The following is a 16,964-nucleotide window of genomic DNA, read 5'->3' as shown; positions in this document are numbered from 1 at the left end:
CTGTTAAGTCCTCAACTTACAACCTTCCCAGAGTCGCTCTCTGGGGTGACAATTTGCTTTGTGTTTCCCGCGCTCTCCTTCCTGGGTGGCCCCCCCCCAGCTTCAGGCTGGATAGCTAGGCCAAAGGGTGCTGCCAGAAGCATAAATGCTGCCAGCGCCGCTTCCGCCCATGCCTTCTTCTTGCACCTCAGATGGGAAGTGGCCGCGTGAGGCTGGAGGGGAGCCGGGCAGGAGGGAGGGAAGAGGAAAAAGCAAGGAGCGCAGACGCAGCAGCAGCAGCAGGGGGGAAATGAAGAGCCGAGACAAGACCAGTAATCCAGGAAGTGACAGCTGCCAATCAGCTGGAGCTGCGCACGCATCTTCATTTCTGCCGGTGGAACTACCATTCTGGACAAATGACAAAATAACAGTGTTTGAATGGATTTTGGACGTCTCCCCCCCTGCTTAAGCAGGACAAATAAGGGGCCTTAGAGGTCATCTAGTCCAACCCCCTGCCCAAGCGGAAGACTCTCTAGACCAGTGATGGTGAAAGAGGGTGCATGCCAAAAGAAGGTGCGTGCACATTATCACACATGCGCGAGTGCCCAAATCCATAACTGCCGATCAGTTTCCGATCACAATTCAAAGTGTTGGTTATGACCTATAAAGCTAAACAGGGCATCGGACCAGAATATCTCTAAGACTGCCTTCTGCCGCACAAATCCCAGCAGCCGATTAGGTCCCACAGAGTGGGCCTTCTCCAGGTCCCATCGACTAAACAATGTCGGCTGGCGGGACCCAGGGGAAGAGCCTTCTCTGTGGCGGCCCCGACCCTCTGGAATCAACTCCCTCCAGAGATTCGAACAGTCCCCACCCTCCTCGCCTTCTGTAAAATCCTGAAGACCCATGTTTGTCGCCAAGTGTGGGAATAATTATCACCTTCTTCCCCCCCCCCCCTTTTTAATTATGTTTTCAGCCTTACTGTATATGGATTAGGTTGAATGTGTATGATTGCATAGTTAGGGATTTTACTATGTTATTAATGTTATTTAAATTGATTTAATTTTTCTACTATTACATTTGTAATGTATTGTATTACTGTTATGTTGTGAGCCGCCCCGAGTCTTCGGAGAGGGGCGGCATACAAATCTAATAAACTAAACTATAAACTATAGCTAAACTATAATTTAATGCCTGGAGAGGGCAAAAACAGCTTCTCCTGCCCCTCCCCCCCGGAGGCCTTCTGGTGGCTGAAAATGGACTGTTTCCCAACTTCTGGTGGGCCCAAGAGGCTCATGTGCCTCCCTCCCCAGGCTCCAAAGGCTTCCCTGGAGCCGGGGAGGGTAAAAACACCCTCCCCCATCTCCCACAGGCTCCCTGGAAGCCAAAAACGCCCTCCCAGATCCTCTGTACAAGTAAAAAATCAGGTGGCTAGCACCCACATGAACTTAGGATTTGAGATAGGGCAACAGCTCACGTGCCAGCAGCTATGGCTCCGCGTGTCACCTGTGGCATCTGTGCCATAGATTCGCCATCACCACTCTAGACCATGCCAGGCAAATGGTTGTCTAACCTCTTTCTTAAACCGCTCTTGCCCCAGTTTGTCCTCACTTTTCCCACCCCAAGCTTGCATTTTTGTCTAGCAGGGTGCTTCTTCCAGCCTCGTGGTGAAGTTCGCGGACACGGACAAGGAGCGGACGCTGCGGCGAGTGCAGCAGATGGTGGGGCAGCTTGGCATCCTCACCCCCTCCTTCGCCTTGCCCTTCAGCCCGTACAACGCCTATGCTCAGGCAGTAAGTATCAACAGGACATGAGCCCAATTTCTTCCTGTCAAAACCGGGGAACAGAGGCTGCTCCGGGGCGGCCAGAAGCCGCCAGGGTTCATGGTGGGGGAAGAGACTTTCCGGAGGTCTGTAGCGTTTGCAAGAAGGAAAATGACTGGGAAAGTTGGACAAATGTGCAATGAATATTGCAATGTTGAACGCCTGCGGTTTTTGCGACGAGGAAACTGTGGTGGGAAGTTTGCCGAAATGCCCATGTCAAATGCCAGCTCTACTCTCTTCCCTGGTTTTCCTATCAGTTTGCCTGTTTGTTACTGTTTTCCATTCCTCCCTCCAAACAACCATGAAAGAAAGAAATCATTGCAATAAACAAGGGCATATTGTGTTTTTTGGAGTATAAGACGCACCTTAGTTTGGGGGGAGGAAAATAGGGTGGGGGGATCTACCTACCAGGTATTCATCTGGCTAGTGTCCTTAGTCTAGTCAGCTTCAGCACATTATTTTATCCCCTGGTTAGGGCTGAAAAAATACCTTCTGCAAAGACTTAAGGCTGGAAAAAATCTTCTTCAGAGGGAGTAGCAATGAAAAAAAACTGCAGTGGTACCTTTACCTTCTGCTGCACGAATCCTAGTGGCCGGTTAGGGGGAGATATCTCAGTTCCCCCATGCCTGACAGCAGAGGTGGGTTTTGAGGAGTTTACGAAAGGCAAGGAGGGTGGGGGCAATCCTAATCTCTGGGGGGAGCTGGTTCCAGAGGGTCGGAGCCACCACAGAGTTGGCCTTCTCCGGGTCCCATCAACCAAACCATGTCAGCTGTCGGGACCCAGGGGAAGAGCCTTCTTTGTGGTGGCTCCAACCCTCTGGAACCAGAGATTAGGATTGCCCCCACCCTCCTTGCCTTTCGTAAACTCCTTAAAACCCACCTCTGCCGTCAGGCATGGGGGAACTGAGACATCTCCCCCTTGCCCATGTAGTTTTTATGTATGATATGATTGTGTGTATGTTTTTATATATTGGGGTTTTTTAGACTTTTTAATGTAAAATTGTTATTTTTAGATTTTAAATACGTATTAGATTTGTTACCATGTATTGTTTTTTTTATCACTGTTGTGAGCCGCCCCGAGTCTACGGAGAGGGGTGGCATACAAATCTAATTAATAATAATAATAATAATAATAATAATAATAATAATAATAATATATAATATTATATAATAATAATAATAATAATAATAATATATAATATTATATAATAATAATAATAATAATAATAATAATAATAATAATAATAATAATAATAACTAAGAACGCCTCCACTTAAGAACCTTTCTAGATAAGAACTGGGTGTTCGAGATTTTTTTGCCTCTTCTTAAGAACCATTTTCTACTTAAGAACCCGAGCCCGGAAACATTTCCCAGGAAATTTGAGAGCGGCATGAAGGCCCAGTCAGTTTCCTGCCATTCCCCCTAGGTTTCCGGCTCAATGTATGGGAAGCAGCCTCGTATTGAATGTATGGGAGGAGTGTGCTCCTCCTCCTCGTCTCAAAGTCCCTCTCTTTTTTTAAGCCTTAAAGCTTTAGATTTTTTTGATTCCCCTCCCCTCCCCTTCTTCCTTTGGCAGCAACTGTCCTCCTCTTCTTCTTCTTCCTCCTCCTCCCACCCAAATTCCAAGCTTTTATTTCTTTCCTAATGGGTTTGCATGTATTATTTGTGTTTACATTGATTCCTATGGGAAAAATTGCTTATCCTTACAAACTTTTCTACTTAGGAACCTGGTCACGGAACGAATTAAGTTCTTAAGTGGAGGTACCACTGTACTTCGGAGGGAGTAGGAATAAAAATAATGCTGCAAGCTGGGAAGATTGTTGTCACTTCTATGAACAAAAAACCCGCCTTGCCACAACGCGCTAGGAGTCCGCAAGTTCCTGGCCAAACACCAGGTGCCAACACTGCCCCACCCCCTATAGTCCTGACGTCGCCCCAGCAGACTTCTTTTTGTTCCCTTGGATTAAGGCAGCCTTGAAAGGAATCCGTTTTTCATCCATAGAAGAGATCCAATCAGCCGTGACGAAGACCTTGTGAGAGATCCCTTAAGACGCCTTCCATGGCACGTGCCGGTCATGGCAGAGTTGCTGGAAAAAATGTGTAGAGACCCAAGGACAGTACTTTGAAGAATTTTAAGTGTCTGTGCAAATATGTTCAATAAATTACTTTTTTAAAAAAATAATTGCATTACTTTTGGAACACACCCTGTATATCCCAGTGGCCGGTTAATGCCCACAGACTCAGCCTTCTCCAGGTCCCATCAGCCAAACAATATCGCCTGGGGTCGTATGATGGAGCAAAAATTCACTTAACAACCATTCGCTTAGCAACATAAATTTTGGGGCTCAGTGGTGGTTGTAAGTCGAGGACTGCCTGCATTGTGTCAATGTGACTGAAACGGATCTTGGAGTCTTAGTGGATAACCAGCTAAACATGGGCCAGCAATGTGCAGCAGCGGCTTAAAAAGCCAACACAATCCTAAGCTGCATGAACAGGGGGATACACTCCAAGACCAGAGAGGTAATAATAACACTCTATACAGCCCTGGTCAGACCGCACCTGGAGTATTGCATCCAGTTCTGGTCACCACACTTCAAAAAAGATATAGAGACTCTAGAGAGGGTGCAGAAAAGAGCAACTAAAATGATAAAGGGACTGGAGACCAGGTCATACGAGGAAAGGTTGCTGGAACTGGGCATGGATAGTCTAGTAAAAAGAAGAGCTAGGGGGGACATGATAGCAGTATACAGGTACTTAAGGGGTTACCATGGAGAGGAGGGGAACACACTGTTTTCCAGGGCACCAGAGGGCCGGACGAGGAACAACGGTTGGAAACTGACCAAGGAAAGATTCAACCTGGAGATAAGGAAGAATTTCCTGACAGTGAGAGCGATCAACCATTGGAACGGCCTGCCAGCGGAGGTTGTGGACTCCCCAACTTTGGACATTTTCAAGAGGAGATTGGACTGCCATTTGGCTGGGGTGCTGTAGGATTTCCTGCTCAGGCAGGGGGTTGAACTTGATGACCTGTAAGGTCCCTTTCAACTCTAATAATAAATAAATTCTGGTACTATTCCGCTAATACCTTCTTCACAATTTTTTAAAAACAAGTAATGTGTATCGCCAAAAAGGCTTCCAGAGTTGTTAACCTGATCCTACGTAGCTTCTGCTCTGGCAATCTCTCACTACTGACTAGAGCCTACAAAACCTATGCCAGACCCATTCTCGAATACAGCTCATCTGTCTGGAACCCATATCGCATCTCAGACATTAACACTCTCGAAAACGTCCAAAGATATTTCACCAGAAGAGCCCTTCACTCCTCCACTCGAAACAGAATACCTTACGAAAATAGACTAACTATCCTGGATCTTGAAAGCTTAGAACTGCGGCGCCTAAAACACGATCTAAGTATTGCCCACAAGATCATATGCTGCAACGTCCTTCCGGTCAACGACTACTTCAGCTTCAACAGCAACAACACAAGAGCACACAACAGATTCAAACTTAATATTAACCGCTCCAAACTTGACTGTAAAAAATATGACTTTAACAATCGAGTTGCCGAAGCGTGGAACTCATTGCCGGACTCAGTGGTGTCAGCCCCCAGCCCCCAACATTTCTCCCTTAGACTCTCCACGATTGACCTCTCCAGGTTCCTAAGAGGCCAGTAAGGGGCGTATATAACTGCACTGATGTGCCTATCGTCCCCTGTCCAATTGTCTTTCCTTTATCTCTTATATCATATATTTTCTCTCCTTCCCTTCTACTTCTCTTCTTTCTTACTTTCTATCTTTATATATATTACTTAATGTCTATTCTCTTTCATATGTATTGTATATTGGACAAAGAATAAATAAATAAATAAAAATAAAAAATCTCCAAATCCTGAAAGTAACTCCTGGAAATCTGAGTTCACGGCTGTCTTATTTCTCTCTGTGGCAGCTGATGCAGCAGCAAACGGTCCTGTCGGCTTCCCAAGGCAGCTTCCTCAGCCCCAGCCTCACTTTCTCGCCGTGCCACATCCAGCAGATTGGCACCGTCAGCTTGAACGGCCTGCCAGCGGCTCCAATTGCACCAACCTCAGGTAGGCGGATGGCTGCGGGCTTGTATACGAAAAAAACAGGGGGGGGGTGGGCTAAAGTACAGCAGTGCCAGCCCGAGGGAGCCAGGCTACAGGTTGCATGCCCTGTCATTCTTTTGACATCACCATCCGACTGAGAAGAATCGAATTGGTTAATAAGTGTAAGACACACTCATACCCTTCCTCCTTGGAATATTGCATCAAGGTTTGATTGACAGGATATTAAAAAAAGATGTTGAGACTCTGGAAGAGGAGAGCAATAAAGAGGATTAGGGGACTGGTGGTTTAAGAAATGTGAGCAAAAAGAAAGAAAGGGTACAATAAAAGGAGGGAGGAGGATGAAGAGAGAAGGTTGTAGAAGAAAGAGAGGGGGAGGGAGGAGGGAGGGAGAGAAAGAAAAAGAGAGAGAGTGAAATGGAGAAAGGGAAAGAGAAAGAGAGAGAGAGAGAGAGAAGGAAGGAAGGAAAGAAAAGGAAGGAAGGAAAAAGGAAGGAAGGAAGGAAGGAAGGAGGGAAAAGAAATAGAGAAAAGGAGAAAAAGAAAGAAAGAAAGAAAGGAGGAAGAAAGAGAAAGAAGAAGACAAAGAAGGAAGGGAAAGAAAAAAAGAATGAAAGAAAGGTAAGAGAAAGAAAGAGAAAAAAGAATGAAAGAAAGAAAGGTAAGAGAAAGAAGGAAAGAACAGAAAGAAAGAAACAATAGAAAGAAAGAAAGGAGGAAGGAAGAGAAAGAGGAAGACAAAGAAGGCAGAGAAAGAAAGAAAAAAGAATGAAAGAAAGGTAAGAGAAAGAAAGAAAGGAGGAAGGAAGAGAAAGAGAAACACAAATAAGGAAGAAAGAGAAAGAAAAAGAAAAAAGAATGAAAGAAAGAAAGGTAAGAGAAAGAAGGAAAGAACAGAAAGAAAGAAAGAAAGAAAGAAAGCTCCTGTCTTTTTCTCTCTCTCTCCTGCAGGGTTACACTCACCTCCTCTGCTGGGCACAGCTGCTGTCCCAGGACTGGTCACCCCCATCAGCAACAGCTTCGCAGGCATGGTGGCCATTCCCAGCAGCCACCCGGCCCTGGAGACGGTTTATGCAAACGGGCTGGTCCCCTGCACAGGTAGGACCAACAGGCCGAGGCTGCGGGCCACTTTCCCCAGACTGAGTTCAGGTAGGGCGGGCGGGGGGGACGACACCAGGGCTCTTTGAGGACATGTGGACTTCAACTTCCAGAATTCCTGAGCCAGCCGTGCTGAATGGCTGCCCCCCCCCCCCGTTCCTTCTTCCTGCTGTTTGTGTCCATTACCCTAATCCTTGAAAAGAAACAGAAACGGAATCTCTCTTCTTTCAGCCCAAAACTCATCTGTGGCAGAGACCTTGCATCCGACTTTCACAGGTGTGCAACAATATGCAGGTAACTTGGATGAAGTAATCCCCTTTGGATGGTTTCCTCTGGCTCTAAAGTCTTTTGATGGGGGTGGGGGGAGTATGGAGGGAAGAGGGATAAAAGAGAGCTTGGGAGGACAGATTGAGAGGCAGTTTTATCCAGTGGTGAAAGCTAGAGGCTGGAAACCAGGGAGCAGTGAGTTCAAGTCCTGCCTTAGGCAGGAAAGCCTGCTGGGGAACTTTGGGCCAATCACCAGGCATCTCTCAGGCGGGGGAGAAAGGGGGGAGAGCGAGAGCTAAATGATAGATAGGTAGATGATAGACAGACAGACAGACAGACAGAAAGATAGACATTGAAGTTGTTTTTTAATTATTGCTGGTGAGTCTAAAGGGGGACTCAAAATCTTTATACCCAGCAAACCAAAGAATTTAGATGGCTGGATGGACAGATGGACAAAGAGACAGACAGACAGGCAGATATCTATTGATTGATTGATTGATTGATTGATTGATTGATTGATTGAATTTGTATGCCACCCCTCTCCATGAACTCTCTATAGATAGATAGATAGAGAGGGACAGGCAGATAGACAGACAGTTAAATAGATAGATAGATAGATAGATAGATAGATAGATAGATAGATAGATAGATAGATAGACAGACAGACAGACAGACAGACAGACAGACAGACAGACAGACAGACAGACAGACAGACAGACAGACAGACAGACAGACAGACAGAAAAAGAAAGACACAGACAGACAAAGAAAGAAAGAAAGAAAGAAGGAAGGAAAGAAGGAAGGAAAGAAAGAAAGAAAGAAAAACAGACAGACAGATAGATAGACAGTTAGAAAGATAGATAGATAGATAGACAGACAGACAGACAATCAGATAGATAGATAGATAGATAGATAGATAGATAGATAGATAGACAGACAGACAGACAGACAGACAGACAGACAGACAATCAGATAGATAGATAGATAGATAGATAGATAGATAGATGGATGGATGGATGGATGGATGGATGGATGGATGGATGGATGGATGGATGGATGGATGGGCGGGCGGGCGGGCGGACGGACGGACAGACGGACAGACGGACAGACGGACAGACGGACAGACGGACAGACAGATGGACGGATAAAGATAGATAGATAGATAGATAGATAGATAGATAGATAGATAGATAGATAGATGATAGATAGATAGATAGATAGATAGATAGATAGATAGATAGATAGATAGATAGATAGATATGGACGGATGGATGGATGGACGGATGGACAGACAGAAAGAAAGATAGAAAGAAAGAGAGAAAGAAAGAGAGAGAGAGAGATAGAGATGCAGATAAATACAGATACCAATAAATGATAGATATATAGAGATGATAGAGACAGACAGACAGACAGACAGATGGAATTACACCCTTGAGTTTGACACCCCTGACCTAGATAGATTTTCTGCAGGCAAAGGGAGATTTCTCACGAAGGTGCTTGAAAAAACTCTGTGAAGATCTTCACGCCTGTCATTAATGAGCTTTATGAGACAGAAATGGGGAGGGATTCACCTCCGTCTCCTTCCTCCCTTCCGCCCTTTGCAGCTGTCTACCCTGCCACCGCCATCACCCCGGTTGCACCGGCCATCCCTCAGCCTCTTCCTATCATCCAGCAGCAACAGCGAGAAGGTAGGTAGGTCTTCTCCTGCAGGGACATAGTGGAGAAACGACCCCATAATCCCCTGCGGGGTGGAGTCTGGGCAACTGAATGGAGCTAGCAGAGTGTTTACTGGCCGGATTCCCTTCCTGACACCAGTGAGGAGTTTCGTTCAGCAAATATATTTTCATTGTGCCAAGAGAGAGAGAAAAATATCTGCCTCTACCTAGAATCGAACCCACAGTCTCCTGATTGCAAGGTGAGCGCTCCACCCAGCGGAGGGCTGACAGCCAACGGTACTACCGGTGTGCTCCCGGCAGCGGGCACAGGTGCGTCCAGCGCACATGCGCGCACCCACACAAATTCGGTTTCTATGCATGTGCCCAAAGCCAAATGTCATGTGAGGATGCTCGCGCAAGTGAGAAGCGCATCTTCTTTTTAATATGTTTGTGAGTGACATAGGCGAAGTTTTGGTAAGGAAGGTTTGCCTATTTGCCGATGACTCTAAAGTGTGCAATAGGGTTGATATTCCTGGAGGCGTCTGTAACATGGCAAATGATTTAGCTTTACTAGATAAATGGTCAAAGCAATGGAAACTGCAGTTTAATTTTTCCAAAAGGTAAAATAATGCACTTGGGGAAAAGGAATCCTCAATCTGAGTATTGTATTGGCAGTTCCGTGTTAGCAAAAACTTCAGGACAGAAGGATTTAGGGGTAGTGATTTCTGACAGTCTCAAAATGGGTGAACAGTGCGGTCAGGTGGTAGGGAAAGCAAGTCGAATGCTTGGCTGCATAGCTAGATGTATAACAAGCAGGAAGAGGGAGATTGTGATCCCGCTGTATACAGCACTGGTGAGACCACATTTGGAATACTGTGTTCAATTCTGGAGACCTCACCTACAAAAAGATATTGACAAAATTGAACGGGTCCAAAGATGGGCTACAAAAATAGTGGAAGGTCTTAAGCATAAAACCTATCACGAAAGACTTCATGAACTCAATCTGTCTAGTCTGGAGGAGATAAGGGAAAGGGGGGACACGATCGAAACATTTAAATATGTTAAAGGGTTAAATAAGTTTCAGGAGGGAAGTGTTTTTAATAGGAAAGTGAACACAAGAACAAGGGAGCACAATCTGAGGTTAGTTGGAGGAAAGATCAGAAGCAACCTGAGAAAATATTATTTGACTGAAAGAGTAGTAGATGCTTGGAACAAACTTCCAGCAAACGTGGTTGGTAAATCCACAGGAACTGAATTTAAACATGCCTGGGATAAACATAGATCCATCCTAAGATAAAATACGGGAAATAGTATAAGGGCAGACTAGATGGACCAGGAGGTCTTTTTCTTCTATGTTTTCTATGTAAAAGTGTTAAAACCCCATATACTGTACAGACTTACACATTCATCAGATTCAATCATATGTAGATTACTGTTTTCTTAATGTTGCCAGTATATTTCTTATATCTTTATTTATTGATTGATTGATTGATTTTGTCTAATACACAATGAGGGTTTTAGTGGGTATACACATAGTAAAATACATGATGAAGGTTATAAAGGAGATACTCATAGTGAAATATATCTAAGAAAGAAGAAAAGAGAAGTTATAGGAAGAAAAGAAAGGTATAGGAGATATAGGAGAGCAGTAGGACAGGGGAGGGAAGGTACTCTAATGCACTTGTACTCGCCCCTTACTGACCTCTTAGGAATCTGGAGAGGTCAATCGTGGATAATATAAGGGTAAAGTGTTGGGGGTTTGGGGATGACACTATGGAGTCCGGTAATGAGTTCCACGCTTCGACAACTCGGTTACTGAAATCATATTTTTTACAGTCAAGTTTAGAGCGGTTTAAATCTGTTGTGTTCTCTTGTGTTGTTGTGGTTGAAGCTGAAGTAGTCGCCGACAGGCAGGACGTTGCAGCATATGATCTTGTGGGCAATACTTAGTATTGTGGGCAATATTTTCCACGCTGCTCCGTGGAAACTATATCTGCTAACAGAAAAACTATATACATTTTTGAAATCAGAACAAAAAAATAGATTTATTCAGAAATCAGAACAAAAAAATATTTATTCAGAAATGTAGAAGGTCAAATGCGATAATGACAAAAAAAATATTTTTTGTAGACCTGTGTAATGTATCTTTGCATGATTTCTCCACATTTGTGTAATCCTTGGCTCAGAAGCGGATCTTAAAGAGCTAAGAGACGGAGAAACAAATCCATGGTCATCTCTCCTCCTCTTAGTAGACAAGCCGGGATCAGCACCTAAACCTCCCAAATCCTAGATTATCTGGATGAGGTAAAAATGGAGGAGACGAGATTGTGATTTATGATCTGGCCACGTAGTGTGCTCAGGGAAACCAGTGATCGCATTATGGTGTGTTTTTCTTTGTTTGGAGAGAATATACCGGGGGTTTAATGGTCCTGGTTCACTCATTCACCTGTCAGTCGTCATAGCCCCGGTCGCAAAGGGGGCGGCAGGCTCCGCCCACCTGCTTGTGCATGCGCAGAGGGTGATTCCTCCCACGATTCCTCAGGCAGACAGCCCTGATGATGTAACCTAGCTGGATAATAAAATGTCTGCAAGAAAGCCACCAAGCTCAGAGACCACGAAGGATTCCTTAGTTCCCCAGTTTCTTTAAATGAAATATATTCATAAACTTCCATTTTACTCATCATTTTAATAGGTCTATCTGCAAGGTATGATTTTAAAAGGCAGGGTGATTTCTTTCTCTTTAGTTGAAATTCTCCACTCTGGACTATCCATTAGACCAGTATTTCTCGACTTCAGCAACTTTTAAGATGGGTGGACTTCAACTCCCAGAATGCCACCAGCCACCTGGGGCATTCTGGGAGTTGAAGTCCACCCATCGAAAAGTTGTTGAAGTTTTTATTTTATTTTATTTTATTTATTTATTTATTTTGTCCAATACACAATGATAAACAATGAAGGTTATATGAGATATAGGAGAGACTATAGGACAGGGGACGGAAGGCACTCTGGTGCGCTTATGTACGCCCCTTACTGACCTCTTAGGAATCTGGAGAGGTCAACCGTGGATAGTCTAAGGGTAAAGTGTTGGGGGTTAGGGGATGATACTAAAGAGTCCGGTAATGAGTTTCACGCTTCGACAACCCGATGACTAAAGTCATATTTTTTACAGTCAAGTTTGGAGCGGTTAATATTAAGCTTCAATCTGTTGTGTGCTCTTGTGTTGTTGTGGTTGAAGCTGAAGTAGTCTTTGACAGGTAGGACATTGCAGCATATGATCTTGTGGGCAATACTTAGATCGTGTTTAAGGCGTCGTAGTTCTAAGCTTTCAAGACCCAGGATTGTAAGTTTAGTTTCGTAGGGTGTTCTGTTTTGAGTGGAGGAATGAAGGGACCTTCTTGTGAAGTATCTTTGGACATTTTCGAGGGTGTTAATGTCTGAGATGCGATATGGGTTCCAAACAGATGAGCTGTATTCGAGGATGGGTCTGGCGAACGTTTTGTAAGCTCTGGTAAGTAGTGTGAGATTTTCAGAGCAGAAGCTATGTAGGATTAGATTAACAACTCTTGAGGCTTTCTTAGCGATGTTGTTGCAATGGGCTTTGGCACTTAGATCTTTAGTCATTAGTATTCTGAGGTCCTTGACTGAGTGGGGATTATCTGTGATAATTTGTTTATTCAGTTTGTATTTGAAGTTCTGATTCTTTTTGCCCATGTGTAGGACAGAGCATTTACTGGTTGAGATTTGGAGTTGCCATGTGTTGGACCAGTCAGAAACTGAGTCTGGGTCTTTTTGCAGAGTAGTTGTGTTATCAGTGGTGTTGAAGAGTTTGAGAAACAGTGGCTTAAAATGTATTTTGATGCCATCTTTTCCTCTTTGGACAAAGCCCGCTCAATTCCAACCAATACTCCAAGCTGTCTTTTCCAACCACAGGTCCAGAAGGCTGCAATCTCTTCATCTACCACCTGCCTCAAGAGTTTGGAGACAATGAACTGATGCAAATGTTTCTTCCTTTTGGGAATATCATTTCCTCCAAAGTGTTTATGGATCGGGCCACAAACCAGAGCAAATGTTTCGGTGAGTGAGCTGGAAGGGAGGGAGGAAGGAAGGAAGGGATGAACGAAGGAACGAATGAAGGAAATGAGGGAGGGAGGGAGAGAGGGAGGGAGGAAGGAAGGAAATGAGGGAGGGAGGATCTTTCACGTGGGAAAAATAGGAAACTGAGGGAAATATCCCTCAGGTAATGTTGTCTACCTTTGAAAACCACAATTTGTGCACATCATTAAAAAGATGGACAGGTGTACTAAATATTTTGAGGTCAGAATATCCAAGTTTTGGAAATCAGATTCGCTTAACAGCTGTGTTACTCACTTAACAACCGCATTGATTTGCTTAGCAACTAAGAAAGGACATAAAAAATGGGACAAAACTCATTGAACAATTGCCTTGCCGCTTAGCAATGGAAATTTCAGCTTCGGCTGTGGTTGTAAGTCTACAAAACTACAAAAATGGTTGTAAAATCGAGTCCGTCGGAAACGACTCTTTCATGTAGAACGCTTAGAAGCAGGAAAATCCAAAAGCAAGTTCACAGCCCCTTTCTTTGTAAGATGGAGGCGTTTTCTGAGTACAGTGTTCCCTCGATTTTCGCGGGTTCGAACTTCGCAAATAGCCTATACCACGGTTTTTCAAAAAATATTAATTAAAAAAATACTTTGCAGGTTTTTTTCTATACCACGGTTTTTCCTGCCCAATGACATCATACTAATAATTTTTGCAAATAAATAACACAAAAAAATAGTATTAATAATGTTTATAAATATCAGGATCACTGTCTTATTCAATGGTGAGTACCAGTAATAATGATGAGTAAATGGTTGTTAAGGGAATGGGAAATGGTAATTTAGGAGTTTAAAGTGTTAAGGGATGGGTTGGGATACTGTCCATAGCCAAAAATAGTGTATTTACCTCCGCATTGGACGTAGATACATCCATTTACTCTGACAGAATGGTATTTAAAGAAAGGTTAAAAGGTTCCTTGGGGATACTCCAAATAACTTAAAAAGCAGATGATGAAGGAAGGAAAAATAATATGTTCACTTCAAAGGATAGGACTACACTTCAAGTATATGGTATATTTTGTATGTTTGCAGAAATATATGAATCTTTATTTCTGGCGAAGGGAATTCTTCATAAGGACCCATGGAACTGTATAATTTCTTATGAATGCAATGACCTGTGAATCAAAAATGATTTATTTTATAACTGTGTAATTATTAATTTTTAATATTTTTATTGGTTTTTCTTTAAGACAAACAACATTTAACATTTAAACAAGCTACCGTTGCTCCGATAAGCATAGAAGTCTTACTACTACAGGGGGAAAAAATCTAATTATGATTTAGATCAATACAGAAAGATAATTCATTATATGCTACTATAATATAACATCTACTTCGGTATTTCCATTTTAACATTGTAATTTAAATAATTGGAATCAATCTGAATATACAGTAATACCTCATGATACGAACTTAATTGGTGCAAGGAGGAGGTTCGTAAGACGAAAGGTTCGTAAGACGAAACATTGTTTCCCATAGGAAACAATGTAAAGTCAATTAATCCGTGCAACCAAAAAAAACCCCGCAAAAAAACGGCTTTCGGCGATTGCTGGGAAGCCGCGCGGCTGTTTTAAAAGGTAACAGCCGGCCTGGGGGGCTTCCCAGCACCCCCCCGAACCCAGGTTCGGGGTTCGGGGGGGTGCTGGGAAGCCCCCCAGGCCGGCTGTCACCTTTTAAAACAGCCGCGCCGCTTCCCAGCTGTCTCCTGAAGCCAAATGCCAAAGCCGAACTTCCGCGTTCGGCATTCGGAGACAGCTGGGAAGCGGCGTGGCTGTTTTAAAAGGTCGCAGCCGGCCTGGGGGGCTTCCCAGCACCCTCCTGAACCCCGAACCCGGGTTCGGGGGGGTGCTGGGAAGCCCCCCAGGCCGGCTGTGACCTTTTAAAACAGCCGCGCCGCTTCCCAGCTGTCTCCTGAAGCCGAACGCCAAAGCCGAACTTCCGCGTTCGGCTTCGGGAGACAGCTGGGAAGCCGTGCAGCTGTTTTAAAAGGTCGCAGCCGGCCTGGGGGGCTTCCCAGCACCCCCCCAAACCCCGAACCCGGGTTCGGGGGGGTGCTGGGAAGCCCCCCAGGCCAGCTGCGACCTTTTAAAACAGCCGCGCCGCTTCCCAGCTGTCTCCTGAAGCCGAACGCCAAAGCCGAACTTCCGCGTTCGGCTTCAGGAGACAGCTGGGAAGCCGCGCGGCTGTTTTAAAAGGTGACAGCCGGGCTGGGGGGCTTCCCAGCAACCTCCCGAACCAAACCCGGGGTTCAGAAAAATTTTGCCTCTTCTTACGAACTTTGTTCGAGTTACGAACCGGTGTTCGGGAGGCTTCTGGGAAGCCCGGCCGCCCGGCTGTCACCTTTTAAAACAGCCGCGCGGCTTCCCAGCAGTCTCCGAAGGCCGGTTCGTAACTCGAAAAAAGTTCGTAAGAAGAGGCAAAATTTTTCTGAACCCCGGATTCATATCACGAGTTATTTGTAAGACGAGGGGTTCGTATCTTGAGGTACCACTGTACTGAAAACTTTTCCATAAAATTTCTTAATGTACTGCTATAATATAACATCTACTTTTATATTTCCATTTTAACAATATAGTTAAAATAATTAGAATCAATTAATTAAACAAGAAACTTATACTTAAAATTTCTTAATATACTATTACATACTATAACGTCTACTTCAAAATTTTCATTATGATTTAAATAATTGAAAACAATTTATAATGTTAAAAACCTATCCATAAAATTTCAATATATTATTTATTCAATTTAAGTGTGTAATTATTGTTTCGACACTTTGTCATGTTTTATTGTTGTTTGTAACATAAAATTTGAAAATAAAAATAAAAATTATAATTACAAAAATTGAGTCAGTGATCTGTTTGACCACTGTCACAATTTTCAACTGGCTGCATTATGGTTGTAACGTGAGGAATAGATTTTTATTTATTTATTTATTTATTTTGTCCAACACACAATGAGGGTTTTAGTGGGTATATATCTATATTCACATAGTAAAATACATGATGAAGGTTATAGAGGAGATACTCATAGTAAAATATATCTATGAAAGAATAGAAAAGAAGATATAGTAATAGAACATATCAATGAAAGAATAGAAGAGATATAGGGATAGAAGAAAGGTATAGGAGATATAGGAGAGCAATAGGACAGGGGACGGAAGGCACTCTAGTGCACTTGTACTCGCACCTTACTGACCTCTTAGGAATCTGGATAGGTCAACCGTAGATAATCTAAGGGTAAAGTGTTGGGGGTTTGGGGATGACACTATGGAGTCCGGTAATGAGTTCCACGCTTCGACAACTCGGTGACTGAAGTCATATTTTTTACAGTCAAGTTTGCAGCGGTTAATATTAAGTTTAAATCTGTTGTGTGCTCTTGTGTTGTTGTGATTGAAGCTGAAGTAGTCGCCAACAGGTAGGATGTTGCAGCATATACAAGGGTATTGCATAGATCCTTTCTTTCCTTCCTCAAAGGCTTTGTGAGTTTCGACAATCCCTCCAGTGCCCAAACAGCCATCCAGGCCATGAACGGATTCCAGATTGGGATGAAAAGGCTAAAGGTCCAGTTGAAACGGCCAAAGGATGCTGGTCAGCCCTACTGACAGGTGATTTGAGGCAGGGGGAGAGGTGAGGAAACCTATGGTATCTCAGGTAAAACAAGGAGCTTGAATGGATTGAATGGATTGAAAAATCTGCCTGATTTTTTTTAAAAAAAACAATTTATTGCTTTTCAAATATATTTTCAAATATATTTTAAAACAGACAAATAGATAACAACAATAAACAGGCACAAAAACAAAAACAATAACAACTACAACAATGAAAAAAATTATAATATCAGCAAACATTCAGTATTTCTGCATTGCTACATCAGTTATTTCAAAAAGTCCTATAATAATATACATATTAATTAATATGTATATTATTAATATACATTAATATTAA

The 16,964-nt window shown here is 43.4% G+C and overlaps 1 protein-coding gene across 2 annotated transcripts in view; it reads left to right on the top strand.

Moving 5' to 3' along the window:
- The window catches only part of CELF5 (CUGBP Elav-like family member 5), a 75,246-nt gene extending 58,625 nt beyond the window's left edge, over positions 1 to 16,621 (top strand). The window contains exons 3-9 of one of the 2 annotated variants that reach the window (XM_070732219.1): positions 1,626 to 1,772; positions 5,748 to 5,889; positions 6,835 to 6,981; positions 7,213 to 7,275; positions 8,852 to 8,935; positions 12,833 to 12,976; positions 16,494 to 16,621. In XM_070732219.1, coding sequence (XP_070588320.1) covers positions 1,626 to 1,772; positions 5,748 to 5,889; positions 6,835 to 6,981; positions 7,213 to 7,275; positions 8,852 to 8,935; positions 12,833 to 12,976; positions 16,494 to 16,621 — 855 coding nt within the window. Of the gene's footprint in view, positions 1 to 1,625; positions 1,773 to 5,747; positions 5,890 to 6,834; positions 6,982 to 7,212; positions 7,276 to 8,851; positions 8,940 to 12,832; positions 12,977 to 16,493 lie in introns of those variants that run through there. The other variant, XM_070732208.1, reaches the window with a different exon arrangement.
- Positions 16,622 to 16,964: the final 343 nt, after the last annotated feature.

This window comes from Erythrolamprus reginae, chromosome 1 (assembly GCF_031021105.1).
Source record: "Erythrolamprus reginae isolate rEryReg1 chromosome 1, rEryReg1.hap1, whole genome shotgun sequence".
Taxonomy (NCBI): Eukaryota; Metazoa; Chordata; class Lepidosauria; order Squamata; family Dipsadidae; genus Erythrolamprus; species Erythrolamprus reginae.
This window is presented reverse-complemented; position numbering and strand designations above follow the sequence as displayed.